The following is a 16,583-nucleotide window of genomic DNA, read 5'->3' as shown; positions in this document are numbered from 1 at the left end:
GTGATATTTACTTCTTTGCCTGACTTATTTCACTCAGTAGGACACACTCTGAGTCCATCCGTGTTGATGCAAATGGCACTAAACGCCCTTTTAAAAGAAGACGGTCAGCAGGCAGGCTACAGAACTCACAGCAGTACTAAGGAAACCTGCAGAAAAATATTTTATGATTGGAGCAAGGTTTTTGAAGCAAATTTTCAAAGGATTCTCACTTTTAATTTTGAATAAAAAATGATAGAATAACTTCACCTAGTTGATAAATGGGCAGGAAAGAGTGTTCAATTCTCCTCTTGAAAAACAGACACATATAGACTCTCACCCTCACACTGATAACAAGCTGGCCACACTGAGGCCGGCTGGTTGTTATTTCATTTAGCCACCTTTCCATGCCTTTCTATTAAGGAGAAAACCATGGACTCCCCAGCAGCCCGGTGGCTGAGGCTCCACCCTGCAGGGCAGCAGGTGCCAGTTCCTTCCCCTGTCAGGGAGTGAAGATCCCACATGCCTAGTGGCCAAAAAGCCAAAACATGAAAGAGAAGCAATATTGTAACAAATTCAAGAAAGATTTTTTTAATGGTCCAAATCAAAGAAAAAAAAGAGAAAAGTATAGGGATGAATCAAGAGTTGAGTCCAAACTTTGGAAGGCAAGCCCCACCTCTCCTCTGATTAAGAGGTCAATGGAGGAAGTCATCAGGAAGCAGTGGAAAGCACACTGGTGTTTCACCCCTAGCTGCCCTCATCTCTGCACCTCCAACTGGGGTCATCACAGCAACCTAATAGGGCTGCAAGACTGGAATTGCATAGTGGACACATTACACTCTGCTCATGTCAGGGAAGCAATCAGTATTATTCTCTTCTGAAACAGAACCCATCCTGAAGCTTATAGTGAAAATCAACTGACTGCATACTCATAACGGTCATATAGACTAAAAGGGATTGTTTAAAACATAGAGAACAGACTTCTGGACACGGGGAGAGGGGAGAGGGTGAGATGTATGGAGAGAGTGACACGGAAACTTACAGTACCATGTGTGAAATAGGCAGCCAGTGGGAATTAGCTGTAGGTCTCAGGAAACTCAAACAGGGGCTCTGTGTCAGCCTAGAGGGCTGGGTGGGGAGGGAGGTGGGAGGGGGGTTCAAGAGGGAGGGTATATACTGCCCTTGAATACCTGTGGCTGATTCATGTTGAGGTTTGACAGAAAACAACCAAATTCTGAAAAGCAATTAACTTTCAGTTCAGTTCAGTTGCCCAGTCATGTCCGACTCTTTGTGACCCCATGAATCGCAGCACACCAGGCCTCCCTGTCCATCACCATCTCCCGGAGTTCACTCAGACTCACGTCCATCGAGTCACTGATGCCATCCAGCCATCTCATCCTCTGTCATCCCCTTCTCCTCTTGCCCCCAATCCCTCCCAGCATCAGAGTCTTTTTCAATGAGTCAACTCTTCCCATGAGGTGGCCAAAGTACTAGAGCTTCAGCTTTAGCATCAGTCCTTCCAAAGAAATCCCAAGGCTGATCTCCTCTAGAATGGACTGGTTGGATCTCCTTGCAGTCCAAGGGACTCTCAAGAGTCTTCTCCAACACCACAGTTCAAAAGCATCAGTTCTTTGGTGCTCAGCCTTCTTCATAGTCCAACTCTCACATCCATACATGACCACAGGAAAAACCATAGCCTTGACTAGGTGGACCTTAGTCGGCAAAGTAATGTCTCTGCTTTTGCATATACTACCTAGGTTGGTCATAACTTTTCTTCCAAGGAGTAAGCGTCTTTTAATTTCATGGCTGCAGTCACCATCTGCAGTGATTTTGGAGCCCAAAAAATAAAGTCTGACACTGTTTCTACTGTTTCCCCGTCTATTTCCCATGAAGTGATGGGACTGGAGGCCACGATCTTAGATCTCTAGTCTTTCCCATTCTGTTGTTTTCCTCTATTAAATAAATTAATTTTTAAAAAGCATTGTTTAGAGGGGGAAAGTGCACTGGATAGAGCATCTGAAGATCTAGGTTAGCTTTGACCTTGGGAAAAAAATACCTCTCATCTGTCTCTTTGTGTTAGGAAAACTTAATGAAGGTCCCACATGTGAAAATATTTTATAAAGGATTAAGATGTAAAATTAGGTTCTTGAGCATGGAAATTAAAAAAGAAATAAAAATGCTGCCTTCGCCACTTTTCATTAACATAAATTCTAAACATTGGTGTTCTGTTCTTGTCTGGAGAATGCCAGGGACAGAGGAACCTGGTGGACTGCCGTCTGTGGGGTCACACAGAGTCGGACACAACTGAAGCGACTTAGCAGCAGCAGCAGCAGCAGCAGCAACTGGCATACAGAATATATTGTTTACCTGTTTACCTGATTCATTTGTAGGCCCTCAAGAAATATGAGTTGAAAAAATAAACAAATGAAAATGATTTTTAAAAGAGGTACACTTAAAATTGTATCAATAGATAGGAGCTTTTCTACATTAACCCTGCATGTCATCTGTTGTTAGCTGACCTTTACATTTCAAGAAACACTGCGTCTTAATAGTTGGAGTCAACTTTGTGATACAAAATCTTCCCAAATTGTCCTGTGGGTTTTCTTTGAGGGAGGAAAATTAGCCTGTCATCACCGTGACAGTATTGCATTATTGATTGCTGCGAGAGCTTATTCTCAATATGCATTCATTTTTGTGCTATTTCTAGCACCGATAAAACAATTTCCAATGTTCTTCTCTGAATGGATTCTCCACAAAAATGCAGAAACACTCTTAAAACAGGAGCTATTTCACCAAGAGGCAATGCACGTCACCGTTCATAACCTGGCTTTAGGAATCAAACAGGACTGTGTTCATTCTCTTGCCATGTTTTGGGGAGAAATTAAGTCAACTATTATTTATTCACTAGTAAAATAGGGGCAATATTTATTAAAAATGGCTTTTTGTAAGAGTCAAAACAGGTGTTGCATCCAACCGCACAGTGCAAACTCAGTACATGGCATAACAGCAGTAATAATAACTTGGCAGATTAACCCCCTGTCCTGAATCGACACACTCTTCCCTCACTTTCCTCCTCTCAGTCACGAGTTCTCCCCTCCTTTAATCTCCTTAGTTCATGCTTCAGAGTAGAATTTCATGGGGCTTTTCAACAAGACCTACCGAGAATGGCCAGCACCGTGCTGTCTTTAAGAACCTCCATGGAGCCCGAGCACACAAAGTAGATGGCCTGCAAAGCGTCCCCCTGGCGCAGCAGGTACTCCCCGGGGGCGCAGAAGGAGGTTTTGATGTGCAGAGACAGCGACCGCAGGCAGCCCCGGCTGGCGCACTCGAACAGGGACAGCTGCAAGATCTCCTTGTTCAGGTGCATGGTGATGTCGGAGCGGAGCTCGTCCGGAAAGTCCTTCAAAAGCTGCCAGAGAAGGTGAAAGAAGGAGTCGCGCTGGGGAGCAGTGCTGTGTAGCCGGCAGGCTGTAAGACCACAGGGACCTTTCCCCACTGTTTGACCAGTCAGAGGACAGAAGAGGAAGCTACATGTACGAATAACCCCAGGTTTCTGTGACTGTGACCCCGGCTGTGTGCTGCTGAATAGTCAGCTATTCATAAGTCTGGAGAAAGACAATAAGTTACTAAAAGACTCTAGAATGAAACACATTGTTCCTTGTGGCCTGCTTCTCACAAAGACACTTGACTCGGGATGGAAGATATGGAGTTTAGGCCCTCTAGAGTCTCCCTGGCTGTCCTGATCATCTGAAGAGAGGAAAAACCAAAAAAGCACTAAAAAATATTGATGACTGGCTTTGCTGACAGGTTGATGGGATGGCTGCTTGACCTATAGGATACTGACAGTAGTGGTCGAGGGTGTTTCTGGAAGTCCAAACATAATATGTTTGCAGAAAATGCATTTTTTTTGCTTTGTTGGTTTTAAAGGTGAGCATTAGCTTGATTAATCTAATAGTCCATGATCATAGCATTCAACTGTTAACAGAATTGGTTCCTTCAAAGAGGGTCATCTCACATGGAAATATGCCTACCTGACTGACCGAGGTAGCAAGCTACTGTGAAACACTGGCCAACCCACAGCAACATCATGGAATCGTAAGCAAGACCAGGCAAAAGAACCCCTGTGGGGGCATGAGAGGCCGAACGTAAAGAGATGAAGGCATTGGTAGTGTATGCTTCACTCCTTAGACCTGCACTGAAGCCCTTGCTTTTACCTTAGGATACGTGCTTTCTGCCTGAAAACGTCAACAGGAGAAATTCACATTACCTCATTGGAATCTATTCCATTGTTGACTGACCAGGTTGTCTGGAAATACTCCAGCATCCTCTGCTTGAGCTGCTGGGGCAGGTGATGGACGCGGATGAAGTCCTTCAGATCCTTGGTTCTGGTGTGATAGAGGGACCACCTGGAGTACATTCTCTGGATGATCGCCGTCACGTTTCCGAACACCAGAGCGTGCATCAAGGCTGAGGAGACAACGCCACACGTCACGGGGGCTGGGGGGGCTGCCTCCTCACCTACAAACGTGCAGGCTATAGATCGGGATCAGAGGAGCACGGCTGCGTGGCCACTGTGTCACAGCCACTTTAAGTGAAAATCATGGAATTTTATTAAGATAAAGGCTGTAAGTTGAAGCTGATTTAGCCAGATAAGATAGCTATATTTTATAGTGAGCTTGCTTTTCAGCACATTAAGTCTTTGTATGCTTGATATCATGTTCCTTGACTAGACAATTTTCAAAGAGACAAGAAACTATGGTTTAAAACATTTTAATCTGTGAGCAAAGGGCACTTAAGCTTTGTCTGCTCATACATGGTGAAGAGGAGAGAGCTGTTTATAAAGTGGATTCTAGCGCAGCATGCGGGTATCCTGACTCCCTGATACAGTAAGTTAACTGAGATAGTTAACCCGTTTACTGGTGACACTTAGTACCTGAATGGAATACCATTTACCTTGGCACATATGGGGTTTCTCCTCCTTAAATATATTGTAATTTGCTTAATTAACTTCATGAATCATGATTCACATTGAACAAATTATTTTAAAAGGATGTCAGTGATCTTAGATGCTGATAATAATAGAATTAATTAAAAAAATATATATTATTTCTTTTTGGCCTTACCACACAGCATGTGGGATCTGAGTTCCCCCTACCAGGGACTGAACCTGTGCCCCAGGAAGGGGAAGCACATACTTAACCACTGGCCTCCAGGGAAGTCCCAGGAGAAGTTATTATTGAAAGAAGCCTGGACTATGGTAGTTCCTCGGCAAGCATTAGCGAGGTGAGTTAATAAACCCATGCTAATGATCATGTTTCTACCTGTATTAGAAGACTACTGACAAGCCTTCACTCAGCCATAAACTGGTCTGACCCTACATACACACCTCTGAGAGTAACACACGCCGAGAGTGCACACACGCTCACTTAGACTGTGGCACCGCTATTCTGATACAGGCATTCTGTGGCAGCCACTTTGCCATGGGATGCATCCGATTTAGTCATTTCGATTCCATGTGGCTTGATCAGAATAAAAATATCTTTGAAAAACACTCAATAATATGAAACATAGACCCCCCTTGACCCACACTTAATCTGTCGGCCGCCATTCCGGTTACGACAAAAGCTTCTATTTTGTACTCTATCCAGCATCCGTATTATTCTAACAGTTGGGTGTAGTTGTGTAGAGTTGCGTGTGTGCTAAGCTGCTTTAGTCATGTCTGACTCTGTGTGACTCTATGGACTGTAGCCCGCCAGGCTCCTCTGTCCATGGGATTCTCCAGGCAAGAATGCTGGAGTGGGTTGCCGTGCCCTCCTCCAGGGGAGCTTCCAGACCTCTCTCACTGGCAGGCCAGTTCTTTACCACTAGCAGCGCCTGGGAAGCCCATAGTTGTGTAGGTATGATGAAACTGTTTTAATAATTTCATAGAATAAGCTATCAAGTTAGGGCCTTATAGTTTTATTACAATAACAATTACATTTCAAAAGTAAGTCTATAATAAAAAACTGGGTTAACCTTTATGAGAATATTAGTCTCTTCCCCAAAGCCATCATTTGAAATTAGTTTTAAGATATTAAATGTGACACATTTATATTAATAAAGACTCCAAAAAAGATGTTAGAAATATAATTGAGGATTTCTTGGACAATCTGAACCCCAGCTCTCTAGTCGCTTTAATTTTAAGAGCAATAGATATTAGAAATTTTGAGACCATTCAAGGAACAAAGAATCAACAGAGAAAATCAGGAGCTGTGCATCGAGCCCTTGCTGCCTTTCTGAGAAGAGCCAGATGATCCATGAATATGTGACTCCTGTTTTAATGAGATTTCTTGGTCAGATAGTATTTTTTTTTAATTGGAGTATACTTGCTTTACAAGGTTGCATTAGCTACTGTACAGCAAAGCGAATCGGCTGTATATGCACATATCTCTCCTCTTTTTTGGATTTCCTTCCCATTTAGGTCACCACCAAGCACTGAGCAGAGTCCCCTGGGCTACAGTTTCTCAGGAGTTATCTGTTTTATGCATTAGTTCAGTTCAGTTCAGTTCAGTTCAGTCGCTCAGTCATGTCCGACTTTTTGCGACCCCATGAATTGCAGCACACCAGGCCTCCCTGTCCATCACCATCTCCCGGAGTTCACTGACTCACGTCCATCGAGTCAGTGATGCCATCCAGCCATCTCATCCTTGGTCGTCCCCTTCTCCTGTCCCCAATCCCTTCCAGCATCAGAGTCTTTTCCAACGAGTCAACTCCTCTTATGAGGTGGCCAAAGCATAGCAGTGTATATATGTCAATTTCAGCCTCTCAATTCATCCCCCTCCCCCTTGGAGTCCATATTTTCATTCTCTGTGTCTCTATTTCTGCTTTGCAAATATAGGTTCCTTAGGACCTAATGTTTCTAGAGGCCACACGTATGCATTAATATATGGCATCTGTTTTCCTCTTTCTGACTCACTTCATCCCTGCCTGCTCGTTGAGACTTTCCCTCCCTAAGGCACCACCAGAGTGTAATGAGAGATCAGGCTTTGTGACCAGAATTCCCGAGTGGGTGGGGCCTGGGGATGGGATGTGTCTTACAGAAGTAGAGTGTGCAGAAGGACTCCACTTCCCAGGAGCTGCAGGCTCTGGGGCGGGATCAGGAATCTCAAAGTCAGAGCAGATGTGAGGTTTCGGCCCTAAACAGTAGCTGCTGGTCTAACAGTGGGAATGGCCTGGTGGCACCACCAGTAGGGAGCCCAAGAAGGCCTCGGGCCCACCTGGGTTTGTGGAACTGGGAGAAAGAATGAGGTGCGCCCGCATTTGTGGGCAAATCAACTGTCTGTTCAGATTTCAGCATCAATCCCTGCGGAACTGGCCAGGAGGTAAGACGCTCAGGGAAGGGAGCAGCTTCCTATTCCAGTATTCTTGCCTGGATAATCCCGAGAACAGAGGAGCCTGGCGGGCTATGGTCCATGGGGTCACAAAGACTCAGACATGACTGTGCAGTTAAGCATGCAAGAAACTCAGGGGTTGGGTGAAATCACTAACTTCAGCGAGTTTTAGTTAAAAAAAGAAAAGACTAAAAATGTCTGCTTTGTCTGTTAAGACCTGTCAAAACATTTCTGTGCCAAAATCCCAATGTCTAAGGAATTATGTTAAAAATTTCTTAGCATCAAATCAATAAATCAGTGTAAATGTGTCAACCTGTTATTATATCCATCCTTCTGAATATTTCAAGATAGCCCCAACTCGAATTATTTCTTGTCCCTACATTTATCAGAAATCAACCTCTGTCATACTAACTTCCAGCTAATCTAACACTGGACTTAAAACTGTTGATCAGGTTAAACATTACCATTTCTCTATGGAAAATATGGCCACCATGCTACTAAAGTCAGCCCATATTAACAAGAAAGGTCTCAATATTTTGGAGAAGTGACTAGAATAGAGTTAAACTTAAGGTCTATATACAGGAGGCAATATAATATTGCAGAGGAAATATGGACTTTGGAATCAGACCACACTGGATTTGAATCCTGGTTATACCACCTCCTAATTTTGTAAATCAGACAAGATATACAGTTCCCTTCCATGGTGTCTTTATATTTAAAATGGGCATATTGTACCTTATTGACAGGATTTTCCTATCAATAAGGATTTAAAGTGTTAATATATGTTTTTAAAAAGTGCTTGATGTATGTGAAAAACAGTGGGTGCTCAATTTACGTTGGATTTTCCATCAAAGTGAAAACTGCTATGCATTTTCAGCTTGCTCTGCTGCTGCTGCTAAGTCATTTCAGTCGTGTCCGACTCTGTGTGACCCCACAGATGGCAGGCCCTCAGGCTCCCCTGTCCCTGGGATTCTCCAGGCAGGAACACTGGAGTGGGTTGCCATTTCCTTCTCCAATGCATGAAAGTGAAAAGTGAAAGTGAAGTCGCTCAGTCATGTCCCACTCCTAGCGACCCCATGGACTGCAGCCTACCAGGCTCCTCTGTCCATGGGGTTTTCCAGGCAACAGTAGTGGTATACAATTGTGGGAAGAAACCCAGATTTAAGGTTTTCCAGCAACCTGTCAAATAATTAAGAATGGTTGTTTGTGTAAATAACTTCTTGATGGAAGAAATTCAAGAAATATTTAAGAAACGCCTGCCACATGCCAGCATACGTAGGTGTATATCCTTTCTAAAAGTTCAAAGATGAAATGTCGCTCAAAGGATTAAAACTATCCCAAGAAAAACACATATTGCTTAACAACTAAATGTTGAATGGTTATTTCCCTGGTGGTTCAGATGGTGAAGTGTCTGTCTGCAATGTGGAAGACCCAGGTTCCATCCCTGGGTCTGGGAGATCCCCTGGAGAAGGAAATGGCAATCCACTCCAGTACTATTGCCTGGAAAATCCCATGGACAGAGGAGCCTGGTAGGCTATAGTCCATGGGGTCAGAAAGAGTCAGACACGACTGAGCGACTTCACTTATTCTGATCCTTAAATATTTTATTTGCATGAGGAGATCTCTATTTATGATAAACACTCAGCAAAGGAAAGAACTGATTCTGCTCCAAGTCTAAGGAGTTAAACATCAATTTCAGGCTGTGTTAATACATTAATGGGTGCAGTGTTTGGAAGCCCCACCATCTGTAAAAGTATGTAGTAATGGTCTTTTGTGGCAATTAAACTGAGTATGGAGGACAATTTTATTTCATTTATTAATACTACTTTCCTTATTATGTGTGTGATTTTAACTTTGCTTTGCTTAATTATAATGGGTGTAACACACTTAAAGTAAGAGAAGTAATATGTTCAGATCATGTAGCATCCTAATTGTACATTATCAATAAAATAATTGTAGTATTCACATGTGTTGTTGGAAAGTAAGTACTGCATGTCTGAGTCATCATAATTTCAAAGTCTCATGTTAGCATAGGCAGTGAATGAGTAAAAGTTGCTCAGTCATGTACGACTCTTTGTGACCCCAAGGATTATACAGTCCATAGTTCTTCAGGCCAGAATACTGAAATGAGTAGCTGCCAGGAGCCAGCACGGGAGATCCCACCCATGACAAGGTCACACGAAGGAGACCTGACAAGCAAGGCTTCAGGACTCAAGGGACTCCCTGGGCCGGTCCCACCCGTGACAAGGTCATGTGGAAGAGACCTGACGAGCAAGGCGGATCAGGACTTGAGGGACCCCCGGACCTGCTCGAACATCTACCCCAGACTAGAATCTGCCTGTCTACTGTTTACTATATTATGCCTTTCACCAACCCCTCTGACCCCAACCGGGGGCTGTCCCCGCCCACCTTTCTCTGAAGAAAATCAGCTTAGAGCTCTAGTTAATAAATCTCCTGGGCATAATAGGAGTGTTTCAATTCAGACCCCTCTGATGGCTCTCTAACTTGCCTGACAGGTTTATCTGGACTTTTACAACTATGCTTAGGATTGTTTACAGCCTCCCAACTGTGAGAGGCACGGGAAGCTAAAATAAAGCCTTTCGCAGAGTCAAAATTATTAGAATGGTACTGGTGAAGGGTCTCATCGTTGAGCCAAAGTTTGCTGCCAAGTTTTCATATTGTGTGCATTAATTAACATAGTTGATATATAGAAATATAAGCAGTGGCCTTGATATTAACAACACTAAACCTTGAGTTAATAAATTCTTTCCCTGTTATAGCCCACTGCACCTTTGCCTTATAGGAATGCAACTTTATTGAGTGCTTTCAGAGAATGGCACCTGACTTTAGAAAAAACTCTTTTAGAGAAAATAAGCTTTCTGGTTAACTAACCTTTATCAGAAGAAAGAGTTGTAAAATGTTAGTAGGCCTCCTGGCCAGAAGATGATGTAAATCCCCTAAGACCTGTGTGTACAGATGGGCACGCAGAAAGAAAGCCTGGTCTCGATAAGGGTCAGGGCTGCTGACCCTGCATGACTCTGCATCTCCCATTATTCTCTGTACAGCTTAAGGTATATAAGCTCCTTTGGAAAATAAAGTTGCAGGCCTTGCTCACCTAAGCTTGGTCTTCCTGTGTCATTCTTTCTTTCTTTTCAGGCTGACTCCCTGGAGCACAGGGGCCCTCTGAGTTCACTTCTCTGCCCAGGCTTCTAAGACTCACTTGAGAAGGTGCCCAAGGTGGGGCACCTTCCACGATTTGAGAGGGTGCCTCTGGTCTACGTGAACAGTGCAAGTCCCATGCTGGGGCTTTATTGGTTTTCTGCGTAAACCAAGGAATATCAGCCTCTTTCTCTCCTCTATTTTCTTAACTATAACATTCTTTTCTTATCTCTCTATCAATCTCTCAGTTGCCGACACCATCATGCTTTGGATATCTCTGGATCCTGCTGGGGCTGGGCCCCAGTAGGTAGCCTTTCCCTTCTCCAGGGGCTCTTCCCAACCCAGGGATTGAACCCAGGTCTCCCACATTGCAGGCAGATTCTTCACCAGCTGAGGCACAGGGGAAGCCCAGTGTATGTCTGAATCATCATAATTTCAAAGCCTCATTTTAGCATAGGAAAATACTTCTAATTTAAGTAGTTAAAAAATAAAACCTAGCTCTCATAGTCTCTCAGTTTCCAAAGCTACTGCTTCTCTGCCATGGGTGATCATTTTCACCCTGGTGAAGTTTGTGTGTAACCGTCAGGCTAAATCATTCCATCTGCTGTCAAACTTCGACAGAAGAACTTCTAAATCCAGGTCAGTCTGGAAACTATCCTTTGCTTTTCCTTTTATTCCCAGCAAATTTGATGTGTATAATTCTTAAAGTAGCATGCTAGGCCTGCTGCTGAGTATGTGGGAGGCTCTTTTGCATTGTGTAGGAGTTTTGTATAGAACATATTTTGTAAAATATCATCATAATATCAGGTCTTTGGAGGACATTCAACAATTGGGATCCGAGAAGAAAATAAACAGGCCTTGAGTGAAAGTGAGTTCTTACAGGCTGCCCGGCTTTCTCTTTCCTTTTTCATCTTTCCTTTCCTGTCCCCCTCTCTTCCCCCGCTCCTCTCCCCCTCCTCTCTCCCTTCCTCTCCACCAGCTCTCTGTCTGGATTTGGAGCAACCTTGCTATCCTGAGATGCAACGTCAATTCTGGTTCCTTTGGTCAGCTACTTTGCAGTGAGTCCACAGTGGGTCTAGGCGCTCCTGGTATAAAAGCAGCCTAGAGTTCAGGCTCTGGGGTACTTCAGCTGCCCTGCTCCTCACTCTTGCCTACTTAGTGCCCTGGAATTTTCCAGTCCTTGCTATAAGTACACGGCTTGTGGGCGGCAGTTGGCAGAGAAATCAGAAAGTGAGATCAACTTCCTAAATGATGAGCTGAAATGGCAGTGTAAAGGTACCTTAAAAACAGCAAACTTCTGGGTCTAATAAAACCACTTCAGGGTAGTAAATATAGGATAAGAGGACCCAAGGACGCCTTAGCTGTTGAGTTTAACTCCACATTTTCCATGACAACGATGCCATATTTGAACTAGACGTGTTCTCAGTGAGGAGTCCTCTTCACTTGGAAGCTTTGTCTAACCTCCAAGGCTGAGCTAATGGTCCCAATACTTGTGGCTCACTCACTAGGGTACTATTAAGTAGCCACTAATAAACAGAAGAATTTTAAAAGACATGGCAAAATGTTCTCGAGATATTCTGTTTGGTGACAAAAATGATATGTGAAATTGATACAAATCTTTCAGAAAATAGGGATGCAAATGTATAAAAAGACTATAAAGAATATCTTTTTGGAGACGGGATTATATGTGCTTTTACTTTTTATGTGGATTTTTCCGGTTCTTTCGAAATGTGCATTATGAAGCGAAAATGGAAAAATAAAGAGCATCATCTGCCTAAGTACCTATTTCCATTACTCCACTGTGAACTCCTCGAAGGAAAGCATCCTAACTTAGTCATCTTTGTTTCCCTAGCATCTAGCACAGTGCCCAGAATAATTTTAGTATGTCATAAATATTTATGGAACTGAAATGAACCTCTGGCACTTTGATACTTTCTTTAAAAAGTTTTATAATCACACCAAAGTAGCTTAGAAAATTTGTGAACAGTTTGGTCCCAAACCTGTCCCAGCATCCTGATCCCAATCCCCAAAGGCAGTCTCTGCAAATTGTTTCCTTTAGGTCTTGTAATTACAAATGTTGTAGACCGTGCCATTTCACCTCCATTGATTGACTTGTCATATTAAGACGAAACCTAGAAAGCAACTTGACACGAACGGTCACTGCTCTCAGCTCACTGCTATCCCCTTTCTCACCCTATACTATATAGCTGCATTATCATTTCTAGGTCACCTATTATACTTTTACAAGATAAAATTAATACCAAAGACCCACACTGAGGAAATTACACATATACTAAGTGTAGAGCTCATAGAGATTTCTCAGAGTGAACAGACCTATGGGATCCCCTCAGATGAACAGCTGGTATCTTATCAGCATTCCAGACTCCCTGGATTCATCTCATAGTCACTAACCAGCACCCTCACCAAGGTAACCACAGTTATAAATCATATTGCAATCAATAAGTTTTGCCTACTCTTTAACTTCCCTTAAGCAAAATGCTAAAATAACCACTTATTTGTGTCTGTTTGCTCTGCTCAGTATTGCGTTCATAAGATTTATCCTTGTGGTCACATGACATAGCAGTCCATTCATTCTCATTACTGCATGGTACTCTACTGAACAATCACTTCACAGTTTACATACTTATTCTCCTATGAATGGGCACTTCCACTTTGCAATTTTCTCAGTAACGCTTCTACATGTATGTCTATGATGTGTCTATATATGATTTTTTCCTGGATATACCTGCACAAATGGAATTGCTGAGTCACAGAAAATGTGTATGTTCAGAGTTGGTAAATGCTGATGACTCGTACCAACTGACACACTTTAGAGAAGAAGTCAAGCTGCCCCATATCCTCTCAAACTCTTAGGGCAGTCAGTGTTTTTAAGTATACCGTTCTGGCGGATGTGGATGCCATCTAATTTTGATCTTAATTTGTATATCCGAGATGACTGAAGCTGGGCAACGTTTTTAATATGTCCATTGTTTATTCTGGTATGGAAATCTATGTTTCAAGTGCTTAAAAATCTTTAACACATTTTTTAGTTGTCTGACCTTATTGATTTGTAAGAGTTCTTTATATGTAAGAGATGAGTCTTTCATCAGATACACGTTTGTTTTTGCAAATAACTTCTATCCTGTGGCTTGCCTCTTCACATTCTGAATAATATCTTTTGATAATTGGAAAAGGCTTCCCGTGTGGTTCAGCTGGTAAGGAATCTGCTTGCAATGTGGGAGACCTGGGCTTGATCCCTGGGTTGGGAAATCCCCTGGAGAAGGGAAAGGCTACCCACTCCAGTATTCTGGCCTGGAGAATTTCGTGGACTGTATAGTCCATAGTGTCGCAAAGAGTGGGACACGACTGAGCGACTTTCACTGGATAAACAGAAGCTCTGAATTTTGATTTTCACACTTACTTTCGTGGATAAGTAATCTTTGCCAAACCCAAGGTCATGAAAGTACTCTCCCATGCTGTCTTTTGGAAATGAATTGTCCAGGGAGACACATGACAAAGCAAGAGCACAAGGGAAGCCCTTTATTGAGAAGGGGTGCCCATCTGGAGAGCCGCAGGGTCTTTAATCCAACGTCTGAGGTCAGGGGCGGCAGCCGAGAGGACCAACCCCAGGTCCAAGGAGCGGCAGCTGAAGGCACAGGAGGGCCGAAAGGAGCTACTCCAAGTTCAAGGTCAGGAGGGGCGACCCCGTCCAAGGTGAGGAGCAGCAGCTGTGTTTTGCTGGAGCAGCCGTGAAGAGATACCCCACGTCCAAGGTAAGAGAAACCCAAGCAAGATGGTAGGTGTGGCGAGAGGGCATCAGAGGGCAGACACACTGAAACCATAATCACAGAAAACTAGCCAATCTGATCACATGGACCACAGCCTTGTCTAATTCAATGAAACTAAGCCATGCCATGTGGGGCCACCCAAGATGGGCGGGTCATGGTGGAGAGGTCTGACAGAACGTGGTCCACTGGAAAAGGGAATGGCAAGCCACTTCAGTATTCTTGCCTTGAGAACCCCATGAACAGTATGAAAAGGCAAAAAGATAGGATACCAAAAGAGGAACTCCCCAGGTCAGTATGTGCCCAATATGCTACTGGAGATCAGTGGAGAAATAACTCCAGAAAGAATGAAGGGATGGAGCCAAAGCAAAAACAATACCCAGCTGTGGATGTGACTGGTGATAGACACAAGGTCCAATGCTGTAAAGAGCAATATTGCATAGGAACCTGGAATGTCAGGTCCATGAATCAAGGTAAATTGGAAGTGGTCAAACAGGAGATGGAAGGAGTGAACATCGACATTCTAGGAATCAGTGAACTACAATGGACTGGAATGGGTGAATTTAACTCAGATGACCATTACATCTACTACTGTGGGCAGAAATACCTTAGAAGAAATGGAGTAGCCATCACGGTCAACAAAAGAGTCCAAAAGGCAGTACTTGGATGAAATCTCAAAAATGACAAAATGATCTCTGTTCTTTTCCAACACAAACCATTCAATATCATGGTGATCCAAGCCTATGACCAAACCAGTAACGCTGAAGAAGCTGAAGTTGAACAGTTCTATGAAGACCTACAAGACCTTTTAGAACTAACACCCAAAAAAGATGTCCTTTTCATGATAAGGGACTGGAATGCAAAAGTAGGAAGTCAAGAAACACCTGGAGTAACAGGCAAATTTGGCCTTGGAATGTGGAATAAAGCAGGGCAAAGGCTAATAGAGTTTTGCCAAGAGAACGCACTGGTCATAGCAAACACCCTCTTCCAACAACACAAGAGAAGACTCTACACATGGACATCACCAGATGGTCAACACCGAAATCAGATTGATTATATTCTTTGCAGCCAAAGATGGAGAAGCTCTATAGAGTCAACAAAAACAAGACCAGGAGCTGACTGTGGCTCAGATCATGAACTCCTTATTACCAAATTCAGACTCAAATTGAAGAAAGTAGGGAAAACCACTAGACCATTCAGATATGACTTAAATCAAATCCCTTATGATTACACAGTGGAAGTGAGAAATAGATTTAAAGGCCTAGATCTGATAGACAGAGTGCCTGATGAACTATGGAATGAGGTTCATGACATTGTACAGGAGATAGGGATCAAGACCATCCCCATGGAAAAGAAATGCAAAAAAGCAAAATGGCTGTCTGGGGAGGCCTTACAAGTAGCTGTGAAAAGAAGAGAGGTGAAAAGCAAAGGAGGAAAGGAAAGATATAAGCATCTGAATGCAGGGTTCCAAAGAATAGCAAGGAGAGAAAAGAAAGCCTTCCTCAGCAATCAATGCAAAGAAATAGAGGAAAACAACAGAATGGGAAAGGCTAGAGATCTCTTTAAGAAAATTATAGCTACCAAGGGAACATTTCATGCAAAGATGGGGTCGATAAAGGACAGAAATGGTATGGACCTAACAGAAGCAGAAGATATTAAGAAGAGGTGGCAAGAATACACAGAAGAACTGTACAAAAAAGATCTTCATGACCAAGATAATCACGATGGTGTGATCACTCACCTAGAGCCAGATATCCTGGAATGTGAAGTCAAGTGGGCCTAGAAAGTATCACTACGAACAAAGTTAGTGGAGGTGATGGAATTCCAGTTGAGCTATTTCAAATCCTGAAAGATGATGCTGTAAAGGTGTTACACTCAATATGCCAGCAAATTTGGAAAACTCAGCAGTGGCCACAGGACTGGAAAAGGTCAGTTTTCATTCCAATCCCAAAGAAAGACAATGCCAAAGAATGCTCAAACTACCACACAATTGCACTCATCTCACACGCTAGTACAGTAATGCTAAAAATTTTCCTAGCCAGTCTTCAGCAGTAAGGGAACTGTGAACTTCCAGATGTTCAAGCTGGTTTTAGAAAAGACAGAAGACCCAGAGATCAAATTGCCAACATCTACTAGATCATTGAAAAAGCGAGAGAGTTCCAGAAAAGCATCTATTTCTAGTTTATTGAGTTTTACTGTGTATATCACAATAAACTGTGGAAAATTCTGAAAGACATGGGAATACCAGACTACCTGACCTGCTTCTTCAGAAACCTATATGCAGGTCAGGAAG

General features: G+C 43.1%; 1 protein-coding gene across 1 annotated transcript in view; it reads right to left on the bottom strand.

Annotated features, from left to right (window-relative positions):
• The window catches only part of KCNH8 (potassium voltage-gated channel subfamily H member 8), a 465,900-nt gene that overhangs the window by 98,519 nt on the left and 350,798 nt on the right, over positions 1-16,583 (bottom strand). The window contains exons 9-10 of the mRNA XM_018053223.1: positions 4,244-4,443; positions 3,136-3,385 (exon numbers count right to left, since the gene is read on the bottom strand). Of these exons, the coding sequence (XP_017908712.1) occupies positions 3,136-3,385; positions 4,244-4,443 (450 nt within the window). The remainder of the gene's footprint in view (positions 1-3,135; positions 3,386-4,243; positions 4,444-16,583) is intronic.

The sequence above is a fragment of the Capra hircus genome, chromosome 1, assembly GCF_001704415.2.
Source record: "Capra hircus breed San Clemente chromosome 1, ASM170441v1, whole genome shotgun sequence".
NCBI classification, from domain to species: Eukaryota; Metazoa; Chordata; class Mammalia; order Artiodactyla; family Bovidae; genus Capra; species Capra hircus.
Note: the sequence above shows the minus strand (reverse complement) of the source record. Positions and strands in the feature narration are given on the sequence as shown.